The following is a 20779-nucleotide window of genomic DNA, read 5'->3' on the forward strand; positions in this document are numbered from 1 at the left end:
AAAAAGAATATGCTGCGCCATGTTACAAGTCAATCAAAGCCATGTCAAAACAAAATGAATTAGATTTTGAATTGCTTCCCCCATCCACCTTACTCTCCATATTTGGCTTCCAGCGACTATTGGCTATTCACAGACCTAAAAAATGCTTGGCAGTAAGAAATTTCGCTCAAATAAAGAGGTTATCGCTGAAACTGATGACTATATTGAGGCAGAAGATGAAGCGTTTTATAAATGTGGCATTGAAATGTTGGAGCGGGGATGGAATGATTGTATTGCTTTTGATAGAGATTATATTGATGAATAAAGCCCATTTTATGGGGGAAAAATTGTGTTTTCTTTATTAAGATCGATACTTTTTAGGTCATGTGTGATATATCTTTGTAAATAGAAAGTGTATTAAAAACAAATCCATTGTTTTCAATGGATTTTTTTGTTAACATGTATCTCTTTGTAAGGACATAAACATTAATTGTCTATTAACTTGTGTATTGATTTTTTAATTGTAACATTGTTTTGATTACCAAACTTGGTAATCAAAATAGTGCCTACATGACAAAGGAACTCGACGATTATCATTATTCTATTCACATTATTGATATTTGGGCTTACAAAATGTAGTTCATCTTTGACATTTAAATACCCGGAATTGAATCAACGAAACCGAAATTGCAAGGGGTTGACTGCTACAGTGTCAGGACCATAAACACTATTCACATTTTCACCCGTCTGCCTTGCGTTTTCGCCTTTATCAAAGAAAAACTGTAGAATATGATGTATTTTCTCCAAAGCGGCCATCTTTGATGTACACTCAAACAATGCAGATTCAACCAATCACAAAACTATATATGAAGTTGTTTAGTACAAAATCTTATCTTTCTAACACCACCTATCGTAAATTGATCGCACATATACAACGCAAGATACACATGACTAGAGCCATGACTAAGAAAAATAATAGATTTTACCCTACCTATTATATAGATAAATATTATTCAACTTCTAAATTGAAGTTGAATTGAGGATATTGAAATATATTTATATGTATAGAAAAAAACCTTATAGTATACTGGATCTTAGTTTGAAGAAGAGTTTCTAGCTTTTCTAATAATTCAAATCCAAGACTAGTATTTTACTTAAATGCCTTTTTCTATACAATACCCATAAGTCTTAGGACAACTTCACCAGCCAAGAAAGAATACAAATATTTATTTTTCGAAACATATTTTTACGACATTGTAATCAACGTGTAATTTTCTTCAAAATGAGTGCCATTTTTTTATTTCATAAGGCCACTATTTGCGGCAAATACTGCTCTCAGACAATTCGGAACTACTTAACACGCTGGATGGATGGCCTCCTCTGACAAGTTGTCCCATGCAAACACTACTGTAACTTTCAAGTCGCCGACGCTAGGGTAGGAAATCACACTGACCTCCCTTTCAAAAATGGACTATACGGAGAGTTCCATTACATTGAGATTTGGGGAGAAGGGGGCCGGCCATATGTTCTTGCTCCAAAAGTGCCCTAAAGTGGTGTAGTACCATCTTGCACAGGCTTTGCAGTATGTGAAGGTGCTCCGTCCAGCTGGAAGTATTTGGGACCAGATGGATACGTTGATTGACCTCCATACCCTCGGGAATGAAGATCAAAGTCCTCTTCATCCAGCAGGAGGTGATACCCGCCCCGACCATCACAACCACCGGCGTTTGGCTCTTGAAATTCAGGGGAAGGTTCTCAATACTCCAACCCAGTGCCTGGTCGTTATGGCTGGTGTACGTCAGCTCCACGGGAATCTCTTCTCGTCAGACCAAAAGATTAAAACTTGCATACAAAAGTGAATTTCAGAAGTACCTTCACCTGAGTGAGCCTCTTTGCCATTGTAGCCTCGCTGAGAAGCTGCCGCTTGTGTGGACGATACGGCTTCATCTTAAGGTTCTCTATGACCACTCTTCGCATGGTTTTTGAGACACACTAGCCTCATGAACCATCTTTCTCGCGGGGCACTTCTTTTTACAGTTGATCTTCGAGTTCGTTGCCTGTGTGTCCTCATGGACTTTGGTTGACCACTCCTGGGTATGTAATCGATATTTCTAGTTTCCTAGTACCGCTTAATCTTGTAATGAACCGATCACTTGGGCAGATTGAGGGTTTTCAAAGCCTTGCAAATGCTCTTACAACTCTTCCCTTCCAAATGAAGCAAAATACTAGCGCGCTTTGGGATCAAAATAATGTCGTTAGAGGCTCAGAAACACGTTTTAGAAAAAAATATGACTTACAAAATAAAAATATGGAGATTTCGTGAATCAGTTGCATCAAACAGAATTACAAAATATATATTCGTGTACCAGAAATATTAAGTTGAACTTGCTGTCCAAACTCTCATGGATTACCCTGTAAATATCCTTATTTCAACTTCAATTTAGAATCTAAGCAGATTTAAAATAAATATTTTTTAGAGGCCTTTTTTATAAACTGTTTTATAGCATTTTTCGAAGATCTTTTTCTTTTTAAAGAAAGGAATGTTTAATTTTATTTGTAGCACAATTTTTTTTAACATCCAAGCTTTTGACAAATAAATTATGGTAATATTTTACATATTCACTTTTTTTATTATTTCAAAGTCGGATAGAAAGCTGATAGACGAAATGGGAGTTTATCCTAGGAGAGACTGGAGGGTGAATTTTACAGAACTAGGAATATTACACGAGGAGTAAAGTAAACCAAAGTGGAATATTGTCCAAAAAAAGATACTTTTAGTAAGCAAATTGCAGGTAGTTTCTTATAGCAAAACTATACAACTCTTTGAATTATCTGTAATCAACAAGTTTTTGTCTTAAAGACAATTTAATTTTTATGAAAATATTTTTGTTTAATTTACTTTTATGATTAAGAAAAGCTTAATCTACAATATTAAGCTTCTAATTGCAATATTTGTTTTGCCCTTTTGAGTAGCGTTTGATTGAAGATCAAGTAGGATGGTTACAATTCATATATTTATCTTTAACCTTTGATAAAAACAATTTCATTTCTATTTTCATATATTTGGGTGTTTGATATTACTAGGATACGAGCGAGTGCGAGGAAAGGCCGTGAGCGAGTCATGTGGAACTATTTAATCATTTTTATTTTAAATTGGCTGCCTATGATGTTATGGTTTGGGAGGATAAAATATCACGTGATTCTACTATAGAAAAAAAAGAATCTTCTTTACCTATTTCAAATAAGACTAGAGGAGTTAATATAAAAAATAGTTGATTTCTATTTTATAGATCTATTAACAGTCAACTCTCTTAAATTTATCCCCCTAAAGTAGCTAATATGAAATAGCAGAATAATAATCAAAAATTAATGACTAACACTTTAGCCGTAAAAGTAGATTACTAGTAAATTGCTAAGTTAAAGGATTATACACCCCCTTTTGACCATGTGGAAATACTAATTTTAGTAAATATAAAGCAATTTTTTTAATTGCTTGACCATGTGATTTAATTATTGTCCTTGTCAAACTTCCCATATTCCTTCTTCCACCCTAATGAAGATACACACTAAGATTACCTCGTAGGTTCTTACAAATTCCCTTATTTAATTCGTATTAAAAGTATTTCCAAAAATTGATGGTGGTATTAAAAATATCCGTCTTATAGTTTAAAAAAAAGTTTTCCTCGCAATAAAATGAAATTTGGCTGATACAATCATTAGGCAATATTGAATTTTTCTGACGCAATAATTTTCGATGATTACATCATACATCAGTATAAAAGGACTCAGAAAGCACCATAGGATGTTAGTTGAAATTCAATATCCGAAATGGTGAGAGAGCACTCTTTGCAGACCAGGGCCAAGGCTGTTGGCATGATAGAGGGTGGATCAAGCTAGAGAGACGCTACTCAAAGGTTCCAGATTCCTAACAGGACCATTGACAATTGTTGTAAGAAAAGGAAGGATGAACAAACCCTTTCAAATCAGAAGGGTTGAGGAAGGAAGAAAAAATTAGCAAAGTTCCCAAACTGGTGATTTCAAAATCTTTGACCTTAAAGAGTCAATCCACAAGGAAACTTGCAGCAAGATTGACTTCAAAGGGCTATCCAATATCCAACTCATCTGTCCACAACTACCTGTAGCACTCTTTGAATTATTTGCCATATGAAACCTTGTCTGCACCCCAAACTTTCAGAAAACCGAAGGAAGGCCCTGCTTCAATTCTGTCGTGAGCGGAAACACTGGACTGCAGATGACTGGAAATGAATCCTCTTCAGTATGAAAGTCCATTTGAGCTATTTTATGCCCCAAATCCCTACACAGATCGGGTTTGGGCAAGAGATAAGGGAGATGTGGAACCCACTCCAACTGTGAAATTTCCTCTGAAAAATTCAGGTTTGGGCCGTTATCAGCCGGCAGGCAGAGTCAGGTCTTCACCTGATTCCACGAAATCAAACTGTGACGGCCGAGTACTACGTAACGGAGATCCTCAGCAAGTCTCTGATGTCAGCTTTGTCTCGTATTGAAGAAACTGGACCTCCTTTGAAGAGGAAAATGTTGTTTGTCACATCAAGAGCCTTGTTCACCACTCCAAAAAGGCACAAAAGTGGTGTTCAGACAACTTGGATTCCTGCCAACAGTCCTAATTTGTCTCCCATTGATAATTTGTGAGCCTTGGTCCAGAGGGAACTCAATGAAAATGCGCCAGCAACTTCAGATGATGAATTTTAAAAAAACTGACAAAAGCTTAGGAAAAAATTTCTCAAGATACTTTGAATAATCTGTATGAAGGGATGCCAAAACGCATAAAAAATGTATTAAGCTTGAAGGTCATCATATTGGGAAGTAAATAAAGCTTTTTGACAAAAAAAAATCACTTGTTTAGATTATTTCATGATTTTTTTAAAAAACCAACATCAATTTTTGGACATACTTTAATATACGTTCTGTTAGTACAATAACTCGTTTTTTGTATTTTTAATTATTTTGATGCATTTTCGAATCGACTACCCATACCTTAAAAAAACTTTGGGACACGAAGAATCGATCTTGTTTTATGGAAAAAATCAACTTACACAACTTTTATTTTATGTCTAAAGTATGTATCTGTTTTTGTTTTTTTTAAATAAACGATTTTTTATCATTGTTTTTGTACATCACACACACTTAAATTATTTTAATACTGTGTAGGATATTACAAAATCGACTCAACAAATTATTAGCGACAAATGTAAATTATATATATACAAAATAAAATGAGACATTTTTTATGAAGAAATAAATATATTAATTATGAATAGATATAAAATTCATCTTGTTCCTATCATACTTCCAAATCCATGTAAAATTCTCCCTCTTCGTCTTGTAAAGCTAAAAAAGAAAAGTAAATGAATGTGTTCAATATTTAAAACGAGTTATACTTATGTTAAATAAATTACACATCAACAAGTTTGAGTCCATAGAGCATACCCAAGATGAAAATGATGTTAGACAAACACCTTGCACCCCATTTCAGACTATTAAAGTAGTTGTTTTTGTTCATATTACAGTAATTTAACCATCTCAAGAAAGCAGAGTTGACTCCTTTCATGCTAAGGAGATTCCAAGATTGGAATATTCTAGAGATCCATTCATGATGACCAGGGAATTTCAATATTTCAAATATAATTATTTGTTACATTATTTCAATTTGAACGACGCACGGTACTATAATGTGATCTTAAATATCATTATTTATTACTAAAAGTATGACGTTTTTATCGTTACATTGAAAAATTAAACATTATCAAGTATTATAACATATGTTTTTAATAGTAAGTTAAATGAGTATAGGTAAATTGAAAAAATACAACTATAAAAAAATTATATTCATTATGAATTTAAATAGAAGTTATATGCAGAGCATCAGACAAATTTTAAATGACAAATGATTCGATACGATATATAAAATAAAATAAGTAGATTCAAAAAGTGATTAGCGACTAATGTAAGTTATTATAAATATACAAAATGTAATGAGACATTTTTAAACAGAAATAAATATATTCATTAGCAGAAAGAACATGCATTGTAGACAAAACTATCGAGAAAATAAAGGCATATTAATTATCTTTAAGAGTCTATAATCCTCTTCACATGTTTTGTTTTTTTAATGATAAAAGAGTCACAAAAGTAATAAAGAGTCCAGGTTATATAATTATACATCACAAACTCTACTTTGTAGATGGAATTGATATCAATGTGATTGAGATATGTTATTTCTGCGTCAATCAACTCGTACATCAAAGAAACTGAAGGACTCGTACAAATAAAATAGTTTTTTTAGAGTAGCAGACGAAGCAAAGTTGACTTATGAAAACAAGAACGTTAGAATTTCAATGAAGAAGTAGTTACTTACTCGGGCATTCAGTCAATTATTTGGTCTTGTAATGGAACTCATTCGTGGAAGTATACGATTATTCCGTAGAAGATCTAGAGGAATTTAGGTATCCTTCCATTAAAGAAGATAAGATCACGTGAACAGAACATGAAAAGAGGATCAAAAGGCGTGGGGCTAGAATATCCAAATAGAAAATATGAGCTCCTAGGAAAAATGAAAAGATGTAGACTCAATTCATTTTAATCCAGAGATAAGGATAATTATTTTAAGCATTTCACTAATAACAAATAATATTAATTATATTTTACAAAGGTACGTGGCAAACTATAGATAATGTATTGGAGGAAGATGTGATCACAGCAAAGATTTGACAAAGAATGAATTAATAAGAAAAAAGCTGAAACACAACAACCTTTTTTTTTTTCAATCTTGCAACGCCATTATTATTTTGATATAATATATTTTCGTCATGAATTCCCGAATTTGTTCTTCATATATTAACAATATCTTTTATATCCAAACTTTTGAGCATGGAGACGTCACATTTCGGAATGTGGATGTAGACAAGGACGTAGAATTGAAAAATATCTCTGAAAAAGGTTGTTTTTGTTCTCTAGGACCATTGGATCCATTAAGAAACAAAGCTCCTTCTTTTAATTGGTTTGATTATGGATGTGGGGTTTTTGGTCGAGATCAATGTTTAAAATGTCTACTATATTTCCATTGAATCATAAAGCCTATGCGTTTGTACATATTGGTGCCCTGGATAGGGAAGATCAAAAGATCAAAATCAAAATTATTGAACGGAAAGTTTGTCTCACAACTTTTTATTTGATCATGGCGATGGGGAAATCCAGAGTTCAGGGACTTTTACACTCATTACTTGAAAAATGGGTTCACACATAAGCAACATAAGTTGACTTGAAATCCATCTAATAACCCGTACAATTACTAATGAACGAATGAGAAGATATTAAACATTTTCAGGAGAACCTAATGAAGGATCGTGGTATTTCTGTAATGGAAAGGGTTACTCCTCATTATGATCTTAAAGCAATTCGTTTCCCAAGTTATTACAATAGGGAAGTTGTATTCACTTCCGCCACCCTTGGGAAGCCATAATTGTCGCTAATGGATTTTTTGTAATTATGATCTTAAAGCAATTCGTTTCCCAAGTTATTAAAATAGGGAAGTTGTATTCAAAGTACTACCCTATTTTTTCTTTTGTCATATGAGTTGAACTAAACGTCTGTGAGATTTTATACAGTATATTATACTCCATTTTTTTTTATACTGTATTGACATATTATATACGTCAAGGAACACTATATACAGCGCACCCTGGCACTGTTATTTATACTGATAAACTTTGCTTTATGCATGTAGACAACTCCTCAGGAAATCATCAGTGTTTCACTCTATTTTTCATGAGCAGACTCACATATAACTACTCAAAACTTATATCAATTGACATGGCGGCTTCTGTCCTCAAGAATAAAAGAATACAGACAAACTTTTATTTATTAATATAGGTTTGAGTACTTTCATTTCATGTGATATATGACAAAACAATTATATAACAATACTTTTATGCTATTTGATACAACTTGTAGTAATTTGGCATAAAGAAAAACCTATTTTTACTATTTTCTCTAATAAATTATTGAAAAATTCGACAAGGGATATTTTTGAAAGCAATTTCTATTATTTAGTGAACACAAAGGTAAGTCACACATACAACAAAAGTTATTTATTTATTTATCTTTACTTGCACAATACAGTACAATACGTCTTCTTTTATTGTAAAGTTGTTGTAAGACCATCATTAATTTGACGATATATTGTATTAGCTTTGTTTTATACTTATATTTAATTCAATATAATATATTTAAATACCATCAGCAAAACAAATGATATTACGCAGAAGAAAATTAGAATATACCAGATGATACACTATGAAAAAGAAAGTCCAATACACCCGGAGGAATACATAATATTCCAAAGAATTCAGACATGAATAGCTTCTGATGTATACAAGGACCGGAACCGGAACCATATATCAGATTAACAGACCATTTCCTATAAAAATAATATAAGGTTTTGAAGTGGATTGTTTCAAATGTGCAAACAAGATGTTATTCAGTGCCTTACAAAATAAGATTAAAAAAATAGAAATTTGTTTGAACCAGTGTTGCAAAATTCCGGGAAATTTCAAGCATGGAAACTTTCTAGGAGAATTTTGGGGAATTAATCGGAATTTTCGGGTAAAAACAGTGTTCAACAAAGAATTTTCAATGTTGAAGGCTGGAGACAGAAATATTCAGTGTGAAAAATATAAACAGAAATAAAATAAATACACTGTTTACGGGGTTTCTTTTTAATGTTTACAGAAATAAATGCCAAGGTGTCCAGTTTAACCAAGGAGTGACTAATAAAGGTGTGCCGCTTAGAGTCTGTATTCTGATTACCGTAGCTGAGTGGCATCACAAATTTTGTATTCACTCAGGAATGAAAGCAATATTATTGATATAATAACGTGAGTTGAGAATTTATGAAGGTGGTGGATGATATAACTTACTTCAATGTCAGAGTCTGGTCAAAGTATCTCGACTTTTAAGACGATATCCAATGAACAAGTGTTTCACTAGGTGGATCTCATCTCCTTTAATGGAAAGATCGTTCATTGTGCAGGTACCTCCTTATATCAAGGTGACTTGTGACTTCTGATCTCGCTAATAATTGTCCCTATACATAAATTCCTACAGATTTTCCACGGAATCATCGTAGACTTCTACATATAAGAACAAAATATGTTTATAATAATGATGAAATCTCAGGAGTAGTTTTTATACGAGTTAGGGTTAAGGGAGGGCAGGTATTAATTTGAAAGATCATATAGAATCGTCAGTCGTTAAGAGGCCATCAATCTTTTCGGGTTTCTATCCGATTGAGTGGAGGGTGAGCTACTGAAGGCTTGCTCTTCTAAATTTACTTAAATTCAATTCAAATTATTTTTTACCGGCCTTCCAATACTCTACCTTGTGGCTGAAGCAAGTGAGCTCCGTAATTAATTTTGGGTTAGTTTATTTTATTTTCTGAAGTTTTGTTTCTTTGGCACTTCCATTCGGAGATTTGGATCTGGAAAGTGAAACACCTTTTTAATAGCGACTCTGGCTACATGCTAAATTATGTTCCAGCAATAATGTTTCACAATTTGTCTTCTATGTTTTGAGGAACTTCAACCATTCTTCCCTAAACTAAGTTATTACTGAGAGTCATGGACTTCATATTTCCTTCGGTGACTTATGTAGAACTATGTGCATAATCTTTTTGACTGCTCAATCGTGTAAGCCACTCCAGATCTAGCATCTAGTTAAGCTATGTTGTAAGAAGCACGCAAACTGTTATTAGATTGTTGTGAAGTGATCAAAAACATATATCCAATAATTTTTCGTGCTTTGAACTTTTCTATACACAAGCTGCAGACAAATAGGTTTCATAACTCTCAAGAACTTTTGATTTAAATAGTTAAAGAAATAAAAGATTATTGATTCAAAAAATTGGTGGTCATTCAAACAACATCGAATTTGATTTATAAATTAACTTGAATGTATTTTAACGCCAAATAAAGAAATTGTCGATATCTCAAACTGCTTTTGTTTTATTTAAAAAAAATTGTGAGCGCTGTTAATGAAAACCCCTATAGAATCTCGATATAACGTATTTATTTCTTATCAACCGACAAGATTCAAGATTTTCATTGCTGCTTGAAGTTACATTTTTCTATTTTTGTTGATCAATTTGTTTGTTTTATATAATAATATATAATCATGGTTTATTTCGTTTTTTGTTCTAGATCCCCCATTTTCGCATTACTGCCCCTTATATCAAAGCAGCAGTCCAGAGAATAGTTCAAGGTATCATCAAGAGGTACAAAACATGGGTATGTCCTGCAGGTCCAAGCACACTCCATATTGTAACAGAAACAGCACTATCAGGTTTCTAGCTGGGCTCAAGAGGTCCATAAAAGCTGACCCTGGTAAATATCTGCTAGTCCTTGCTAAAAGCCACTCCGTGCACCGCAGTAACATCTCTAGAGATATCAATGATAACTTAGAGGGCATGAGATACGTCCTAAGGATGAGACGCCTATTAAAAGACTCAATGAAGCTCACCCAAGAGTCTTGGTGCAAGAAGATCCTGTCTTCCTTGAAGAACACTGTAGGACATTTTCGATTATTCTCAGTTGAGAAGATATTCACTGTTGACAAGAAGAGAAATGGCCTGAAAGAACCTTTTGAAGTCCCCATCGTGTTCAAGATGTAGAACCCAGCTGCCGTGATGTTCCTGGGCGTCATTAGCAGTGAGGGTCAATTCAAGCAACCCTACTTCTTCAATCCCAAGAAAAAGGTGAACAAAGATGTTTACTTGGACATGCTCAAGGGCGTGGTCAAGCCCTGGATGGACAAAGCGGCTGGACGCAGAAAGTATCCTTCCAACAATACACCGCTCCCACCATAAGGCCAAAATAGAGCAGGAATAGCTGTAAGACAATGTGCATCATTTTTGGGACTGCAATACCTGGTCCTCCAACTCTCCTGATCTTAATCTTTGTGATTTTTATCCGTAGGGAAGGTTGGAAGGGGAGGCTTGTGCAACTACCATAACTCTATGGGGACTCTGAAGTCGTCCATCAGGTCTGTGTCCCACTCCATACATGCTGTGAAGGTATCAAAGTCCGCTAAAGCTTTCAAGTCCCTTGTGGAAGCTGTCCTTGAAGCAGGAGGAGGACATTTAAAATAAAAAATATTCAAAATTATGTCATGCTCATTTTTTTGTAAATAAAAGTATTCTCCAGAACTATTCATTATGGATCTTGGTATCCTTAGACTTGGAAGAAAGGCCCTGTATTAAAACACAACTCAAACCGACTGCACCACTTGTTATGCATTAAAATAAGAAATAATTTCTTAAAATCACGAAGAAAATCATATTAAATATTTAATCCATTGAGTGAAAAAATATTTTGTTGGTATCATCATTGTATTACTTGATTTGATCACGTATTAAATTAAAAGATTTGAAGCGAAAAGCCTTACATCGAGATCAAAAGAGTTTGAGTAAGTTAAAATGACTCGATGAATTAAGTACGTAGACCCACTGCGTTATGTAAAGTCTTATATGTTCTATATTTCAACTTGTAGTATAGTTTTCTATAGAATATAACAAATTTATATTTATGATTTTAAAGAAATAATAATATTTTTTTATCTAGCCTGGCTTTTTTACTGCATATTTTTTTTATTATAAATACTTCATTCATTTAAAATAAATTTCACATCAAACTAGGCCAAGGAGGAGTGGTTCTTGCACATGAACGATTGCAAAAGTTCATGGATGCTATGTCTGTCTGATTGATTGATCAACCCCTTATTCACCTAACCAGGTTTTAGTAGACTTCTTCCTCGTCCTCCAAGGCAAAAGGGCCCTGCTTGAAAAATATATTGCTTCCAATACTGTCAACATTGAGTTGACATCCCATCCCCTCGGAGACAGCTTCTAAAAAGTGGGTGGAGCACTGGGACGAGGCTATGCAGGAAAATAAGGACTATGTTGAAAAATAATCTAAAGAATAATTATTTATTCCCAATTATAATAGAACCTTATCATTTGAAAAAATGGATAATATTATGTAAATTTTGTAAAAATATAAACTATTCATGATCTTTTTCATCCGACATCATTTTCCTCTGTTAATTGGGAATAAATAATCAATTAGTCAAAAACGTACATAAGTCATATGTATGTAAAGTAACTACTTAAGTAATTATGTAAGTTCTATTTTCCCTCTTTAATGGAATATATCCACACCTTTTCCTAACACTAGCCTCCTATAAAAAATGCAATCAACTCCCTTAGAAGCATCATTGAACAAACAACAATGAAATTAGTTATAACCTCACTTTTGATCACCCTTTGCTTTATACCCAAATTTATCCATGCATTGGATAAATCCACTGTGGATAAAATCTTGGAGGACTTGAAAAGTACCATTGGATCAGCGGAAGAAGATGGAGTAAGCTCTTTTTCACGTCTATCTTGTAACGAATCAATATAACCCTTCATTTTCCCACCTATGAACATTGCACATATAGGTCAAATTTTTGATCCCTGGAATTGTTCGCATGGTATTTCACGACTGTGCTGATGGATGTGACGCTTGTTTGAATTTGGATCATCCTGCAAATGTAGGAATCGAACGAACACTCAATTCACTTGAGCCTGTATATGAAAGTTATAGAGATTCAATTAGTAGAGCTGATTTATGGGCACTTGCTTCCAAAGCAGCTTTTGAAATGTCGGTTGATATTAACAATGAAAGATGTCAGGAAGAAAGGTATCTATGAAAAATAAAGACCGATTATGTAGGTACTAAAATAATATCCAATATAAAAATCCAAAGCTGCAAGACTCCAAAAGTGAACATTCGTTTCAAATTTGGTCGCACAGATTGTTCCACTAGTCCAAGACATTCTCAAAATATGGTTATTCCCTCTCCATTTGATACTTCTGACACTTTAATGCCTTGGTTCAAAGAAACCTTCGGGTAAGTCAATAATTTTAATTTAACATTTTTATGTTTCTATTGCCCTTTGGATGAATGTCTACATAGATTCAAACCTAATGAGGTTGTTGCCATAATGGGATTACATACATTGGGAAAAGCGGGTAGCCCCTTTAATAGAGCATGGGAAAACGATAACAAAGATGGTTTGAGTAACTTTTACTATAAAAAAATCTCAGATCCAAATCATTGTTGGGTTCAAGAGGTGAGTGAGTGAGTGAGCACTGAGGTCAGATCTTTAATTTTTCTATTATTATTTCATCAGTACATTGATCCCGAATTGTCTGGAGCACCAAACAAGCTTTTCTTTTGGAGGACTGGAGAGTTCAAGGGCTTTGCTCTTCCCATTGATATGACTCTCTTTAGAGATATTCAGGTTGAGTCAACTAAGACGGGAGAATCAAGTTGCACCTACTATGACTGTAACAAGGCCTCAACTGCTGGAATGTTCAAGCGCTATGCCAACGATATTAAAAAGTGAGTAAAACATATTACATACTTTCTGAATAGATTTTCTTATTCCTTATAATCCTCTTCCTTTTAGTTGGACCAAACACATTGAAAGATTATATTCTCGTATCATCGAAAAGACTTCTGATAATCTTAAACATGTTCGGAAAAATAAATAATCCTTAATGAAATGTTAGTAGTTAAGCTATTGCATGAATAAATAATATTAAGCATTCTATTTCAAATGTTTTATTGTTTATAAATATTACAATACATAAATTATCTTTTAAAAAGCTAATCTAAAAAAGCTGAATGAAGATTACTTTTTTGGTTTAAAAATCTTAAGACTTTGTAGAATAGGAAAACTCGTTATAAAGATAAAATGTATGTTTTGATATTACAATTAAATAATCAAGACAAGCATGCAAAAAAAAAAAAAAAAATCACCAAAACATTATTTTATCTTTCTGAGAGTTAAAATTTGTTTCGATCATAGACATGATATTGTTATAATCTATAAAATATTAAATTAGTATTTGAAATTTAGAAGTATGAAGACTTTACATGATTCAATGGGTTATTCATTGAATCATTTTAACTTACCTAAACACTTTTGATCAAGGCTTCTTCGTTGAAATCTTGAATCTAATGCATGATCAAATCAAGTATTTCAATGACGATATCAACGATGATAATTTGTTTCTTTAATAAACTAATCTAGTCTAATCCAATATCAAAGAATGGTGAATTGCATTAGATCACAATCAATTTGAGGCTCATGATTTATAAATTCAATTATATTTAGAGACTGAGGGATGATAATAAGGACAATAAACCCCCTGAATCAATACTAGTCAAAAGCTCTGAATATTCGTCAATGGTAGAAGAAAAAGTGGACCCGGAACTAAAAACTTTTTATCCAATTTCTCATAGTGTATCAATCTTCAACTCTCTAAGACCATCCAGTTCTAAAAATTATAAGTTTCCTGTTTATTAACCCCAAAATATTTTTGTTGCACATATGTAACATACAAAAAAAACGTTAATTAAATATAATATTCAACAAAAATGTGTTAATCTAAAACTATTTTGAGATCTATACGAACCTTTTCATAAGCATGAGTAGGTATTATTATTATATTGAATTAAAAGACCGGCTAAAAAGGTAATCAATATCTTCTATACCGCGAGCGATTGATAGTGTGTTATTCGATTAGTTCAGGAGCCTAAACTTTAAAATCTGTTTATAATAATAATTACAAACAATATTTTATGATTCTATATTATATTATAATTATTTAAACGCAAATATTTCAGTACTTTTTGAAAAATATGTAATATTTTAGGGTCCAGTTTTCTTATGTAACAAATGTGGGACAAAATCAATTAGAAGAATTTTCGGTAAACTCGTGCAACCAAATTCCCTTATAGTCTCACATACGAAACAAATGCATGTAAGGGAGCTCAAACTTATAGTCTGTCGTTAACCACATACATTTATGATAAATTCACTTATAAAAATTAAACGTTATTTTCACTTTGCAAGAAACCAAAATGACACTTATCCCTTTGATGAATTATATAAAATCCGCCCAGTCGTTGAACATTTCAGAGAAACTTAGCCTTAGGTTCAATTTGAGAAGAGTAAATCTTTCTTCAATCAGTATTTGCCAACAAAACTACATAAACGAGGCATAAAACTTTTTCTATTATGTGAATGCCTCAGGATATTTCTATAATTTTGAGGTGTATACGGGGAAAGAAAACAATTCTTCGTAAAAAAAAGATAATGAACTGGATTTAGAAGCATCTTCCTATATTATGGTTGAGCTGAAAGATTTCAAGAAAAGTTGGGTATAATTTTTTACTTCCACAATTAGTTTAGTTCATTGAATTTGATAGTGTAATAGGTTGGCAAACTGCAAATAAAAAACTGAAATCACATAAAGGAAGTTCCAAGATGGTTACAAACTTCGATGGTGGTAATGTATTTTGCGTATAATGCATGATAATAAAGTTTTAATGTTTCTCTTATCTCTGACTAGTGAAACTCCTATTTCTACAGTTCAAATGTTTGATCGGTCATAGATGCAAGATGCCGGGATGTTATGTAATGACTTACGTACATTGCAGTAGATAAATTTGGTGTAGCAATTTGTTCCAATAAAGATCACATTTGTTTGCTTCCATTTCATACGAAATATTTATAAATTTATTTTAATATTTTATGAACAATAAGGTGTTTTCTTTTCGTGCATGCATAGTAAAATGTTTTTTGTTTATGTTTTGATATTACAGTTTAAGTGAATTAATATCTTTTTTTTTATATTTTATATAAATAGATATTTTGTACCAAATATGCAATATGTTGCACATTTGCAACATCATTTATTTTTGTTCAATTATTATATGATTTTTTCCCAAAATTCATTTTTTCTACTTTATATTAATCCTATTATATGTTTTAAACACGATCAAAAAGCAAAAAAAAAGCATTTAAGCGTTAAAAAAGCCTCAAAAATAACGAAGTAACTATGACAATTTGAAAAATGTTTGTAAAAGAGCATCTTATCTATCATAACTTTTTACTAGTTTTAGCTGCCAAAATCATTCCAGATATCAAATTTTATACATATTCTGGCTATCTTCTCCAACATAAAATGTAAAAAAATAAAGTTAAAGTATTTCCTGAGGCTAATAGAACAAAAAAATTGTATTCTTACACTTCTTAATTAAATTCTATGAATAAAGCTACAAATATTAATTTCCAAAGTACTTTATATCCAAAGAAAAATAAAAAAGAATATTATATATAGTCCATCATGAGCGTTGTTATCAAACAAAAATATATTCATGGAGAAAATTAATCTTTAAACTAGTTTACTTACAGTGGTCTTTTGACACAAACTCGGCACTAAGGGATTAATGAAATAACTAAACCCAAGGGACGTACCATTGAACAATTTTTTTGGTCTTCTGTACTTTTATACGTGTGAAATCAATCAAAAAAATGATATTTTTCAAAAAAAACATCTTCAACTTTATTTCAAATTTGGCACATATTAGTTAAAAAGTGAAAAATCTGAAATTTTAGCCTTTTTTGTCCTCTGGTTCAGGATTTAGAGGCTTCTAAACTTTACCACCAAAATGCAATCTTCCACTTTTAAAAGGGCAAAGGAAGACTTAATCGATGGAGAAATGGTTATTCTTTATGACTTATTTTCTTTGAATTGTTCTATAACTAATAAATAGATTTAAAGATTTCAGAAAATGATTATAGGCGGAATCCACTTTTTTAAATTTAAAACTTACATTATTACATATTTATTTTCTATAAAAGAAAAAGGTAATATTCGTATTTTAGGTGTATCTAATTAATCTAGGAAGAAGGACATAGCTATATATAAAGTTTCTCTCTCATTAATCTTTTTGGTCATAGTTAGAGTTGACTTTTTTGTAAAGAAAAAAGAGGAGAAGGCGAGATCAAGACTTATGATACTGCTGAATTAAGACCCTTGTTAATATCAACTTCGTACTATATAATTTTTGGGGTAGAAAAAAGGCGAACCTTCTACATTTAAAATAGAATTAATGCAGAAAAATATTGTCATTATATTCAAATTCATCTATATTTATTTTATTACAAATTTTTAAAACAATTTACAAGAGAAAGAGAGAATCGATAATGCTCACTTCAGAGGAAGAATTAAAACAACGACGACCTATTAAATAATGAACAAAAAAAAACTACCATAGATATAATTCATCAAAACGTAGCTAAGAAACATTTTTTCAACAATACAGAGGATCTGAGCTGCCCAGAATGTATGACTATACCTAAATCTATTTTAACTGCTCATGACCTTCCAAAATACCCTAATTCGGTATTTGTGAATGGTAAATTTTGTTTTCCGCTTTTTAGGACTGCTGAGAGCCACATTCCTCCAACACCATGGCATTTAAAGCTGAGATATTTGAGAGATTTTAAAAATAATGCGACTGTGATATGTTAAAATTTTATTTTAATTTTTGGTCTCCCGAAATCTTGGGATAAAACAATAGAGAGATCCTTATTATATATTTATGACGACAAAAATTTACTACGCAATTAAATCTCGGCTAGCCTTATTTGTTATAATAATCCATGTAAAGACTGTGCAAAAACTTTTAACTCCTCCATACACGCTTTCGTAGATTGTCCCAGTGTTCGAATTCTAAAAGTATTTATATCCTTAAATGTTTATAGACGCGATGTTATTAGGTATTATTACCCCTTCGATGTCCTCAAAATATTTAGACTCTTCAATGTGGACTGTAAGATCTTACAAAGCTTTTAAAGAGAAATAGTCTTACTATGTACTTTTAATAGTATATTCCTGCTTATTTTCTCGTGTTTTGGTTTTTAGTTATATTCTTGTATGTGTGTTCTAAATTCTGTATGTTGAAGGATTTTATTTAGTTATTTTTTATCAGTAATATGTGTATAGTGTTTAGGTATGATTTTTAAACAATTTCATAAAATATATAACTTGGGGCATGATTCAGAATAATTTATTGGTTCTAGATTATTCATAATCAACTCTCAATATATAGGAGAAAGACAGGATAAAAAAAACAGTTGTCAATTTTATGAGAATTTCCTTAATATCACCATCAAGGGCTTTTGAAATTGTATTCCATGATGATTTTACCAAGGAATCATCTAATGCATGTATGGAATTCTAATGGTTAGGTATCAATGTATGATCACTTTGCTGTTAACATCAAATCTCCAAAGACATATACCCTGTGTCAATGAAATCCTCTTGTTGGTTAGAGACTAGCTAAGGCAAGGACTTTTACAATTATGTCTGAATTAATTGAAAGGTTGACTAGGAAGTATCTAAGAGATCTCTAAAATGTATTGTTTCCTTCATTTTTAATGTGAACTTATTGTATCGAACATTCGTGAACATTTTGTAATTATATAGTCTGGAACGTAGCAGTCGTTAGGAATTTGAATTATCATTTCTTTTCTTTTTTTGAGCCTATGTCTGAGCCCAAATAAAATCTATTTATTACTACTAGCTATTTCCAAAAAGATTGTCCTTACTATATAAATTATAAAGAAGTGAGGGGCATATCTCCACATGGCCCACCGATTTCATGGAAACTGTACATTAAATTATTTATTGATAAACGGAATGTATAAAATTTATCATAAACATATAAATACATAGGTATATGTCGAAAATAAAACAGCAAAAAATTATAGTAAAATTTGATATTAACACCCCTCTCTACTAATACACATGTTCAGTTTAAAGATTATATGATATGATCAATAACTATGTAATAAAAAATTTTCAAATATATTACTACATGACCTGTGTTTAAACAATAGCCCTGCAAAAATATTAAAATATTGGGTTTTCTAATGTAACGATATTTTTAGGTGCAATAGAGGATATTGTTTTATCATTATATATGACCATGACTCTGTTAAGTAAGATATATAATTATGCTCATAGAAGACTGACCCTTGCATCCCGTACGAAAGAGTAATAAATGATTATTCAAGACTATAAAAATTATAAATTAAATTAATGAAGATGTAATTTATGTTTAAAAATAGAATGAAACTTTAAAAAAATCATTAAAGTGACTATATTCGTTTATCCACTGAATGAATACTTCTATTTCAGCCATTCTCCCACGCAGTCTTCCTTACTTTACATAATCTAAAAGAACAAACACCAAGCCGAAAAAAGTTCATCATACACCTGATTTCATATTTAATATTTATTGATAAAAAAAAGATTAGCATGAAATAGGGTGATATGAAAGACTGTGACCTTACCTATGAACATTTTTGGTTATACATTAAAGATCCTCATAAATCTAATTTTGTAGAACCCACAAAAAATAGACTTCTATGCCTAAAAAAGGCTATTAGTTTTTTTTTTTTTAAATTAAGTTTGTTTACGTTTTAATAACTTTTTATAGTCGTTTAATTGAAATACTAAAATAACAAATATAGAAAGGAAAATATAATCAGTTCAATAACAATATATATATATACATAAATGATTTAAAGCAATTATAAATATAAATACTGGATTTCTCAAACTGAACTCAACAATAAATTTAACTTAATACATCAATATTTAACAAGATTTCTGTGTTATATCTGCAACCCATCAAACAATATCAAAAACTAAAGACCAAATGAAATATCTTAGATATAGCGATTTAGTAATAAATATCATTATTATTATACAGATCCATGTTTTGGTCTTAAGTTTAGTCGGACGCCCTTCTCTCTATTTGAAGGAACTTAGTGAGATGGAAATTGATGATCTTATTCTTCTGTATCCCTTGAGGAAAGGAACTTTGATGAATGATGATATTGTTTATAAATTCTTGCCCACCAAAGATATTTCTGATTCCAGTTTCCTGTGGAGGAGATTCTCTTGATGTTTTAGAAAAATTGGCCGAGCAATTACACGATTTGCATAAGTTCCTTACAATTTTTTTTATTGATTTATATTTTATATACATATTAATATATAATATTCACAAATGCATGAAGAACTTCCATGGACGAGGTCCCCATCTTGATCTATAACTCAAGTATAATCATTGATGTAAGTAGCAATTTCAATATCTCTTCGTGGCATGAAGAAATGAACATATTAATGCCAATTATTCTTCGCAACGGACCGTACCCGTGGCATTCCGTGATTCCTTTACCTTTTTCTTTCTTTTCAATTTACAATTTTACAACCGTCAAAATGCATCTAAAAATATATAACTAAGAAGATGTACTATTCCTTCTATTATTATCCAAGGCAAAAATGTCTTACGGTATAAACGTTGCAAGACAAAACAGTACAAGGCAAAAGCGTCACACGACAAATATCTACAAGGTGGACACGTTCAAGGCAAATCCTCCTTAAACGATATAGATTTAACCTGTAACTTCGTCATGAGTAAAATTATATATTTTCTAATTAAAAAATGGGGAACTTTACAAGTATAGAGTCAAGAGCAAAATAAACTAGTTTTAAAAAATCATATGATTATATTTCAGATAATTAATATATTACAAAAATAATTATATGACTGTTATTAGAAAGTGGAATTATATACGAGATTGATCTTATATAGTAATCTTCTTTATGATATAGTATAAATATATAAACATAGACTTAAATTAGTTGAAACAGGAAAGATATTGTACATCGAAGGGGATAATAGAAAAGAAACTGCTTCTTCAGTACTTAGGAGTATTTTTAATTCTATTATTTTTGATAACCTCTTCCCGGAAATAATATCGAGTATCGTCTCTTCTTTAGTTCCGCTGC

At 31.6% G+C, this 20779-nt stretch overlaps 1 protein-coding gene across 1 annotated transcript; it reads left to right on the forward strand.

Moving 5' to 3' along the window:
• The first annotated feature begins 12245 nt into the window (after positions 1 to 12245).
• LOC121116395 (putative ascorbate peroxidase) lies at positions 12246 to 13671 on the forward strand. Its single transcript, XM_040710648.2, has 6 exons — positions 12246 to 12434; positions 12514 to 12755; positions 12822 to 12965; positions 13032 to 13188; positions 13249 to 13460; positions 13528 to 13671. The coding sequence occupies exons 1-6, from the start codon at positions 12300 to 12302 to the stop codon at positions 13610 to 13612; spliced, it is 975 nt and encodes a 324-aa protein (XP_040566582.1). The 5' UTR covers positions 12246 to 12299; the 3' UTR covers positions 13613 to 13671.
• Positions 13672 to 20779: the final 7108 nt, after the last annotated feature.

The sequence above is a fragment of the Lepeophtheirus salmonis genome, chromosome 4 (assembly GCF_016086655.4).
Source record: "Lepeophtheirus salmonis chromosome 4, UVic_Lsal_1.4, whole genome shotgun sequence".
Lineage (NCBI taxonomy): Eukaryota > Metazoa > Arthropoda > Copepoda > Siphonostomatoida > Caligidae > Lepeophtheirus > Lepeophtheirus salmonis.

Bases quoted from the DNA above. Each gene is read 5' to 3' on its own strand.
- LOC121116395 (XM_040710648.2), top strand. From the start codon at position 12,300: ATGAAATTAGTTATAACCTCACTTTTGATCACCCTTTGCTTTATACCC. The intron at 12,756-12,821 runs GTATCTATGAAA...AAAAATCCAAAG, and splicing joins GAAAGATGTCAGGAAGAAAG to CTGCAAGACTCCAAAAGTGA. The intron at 12,966-13,031 runs GTAAGTCAATAA...ATGTCTACATAG, and splicing joins TGGTTCAAAGAAACCTTCGG to ATTCAAACCTAATGAGGTTG.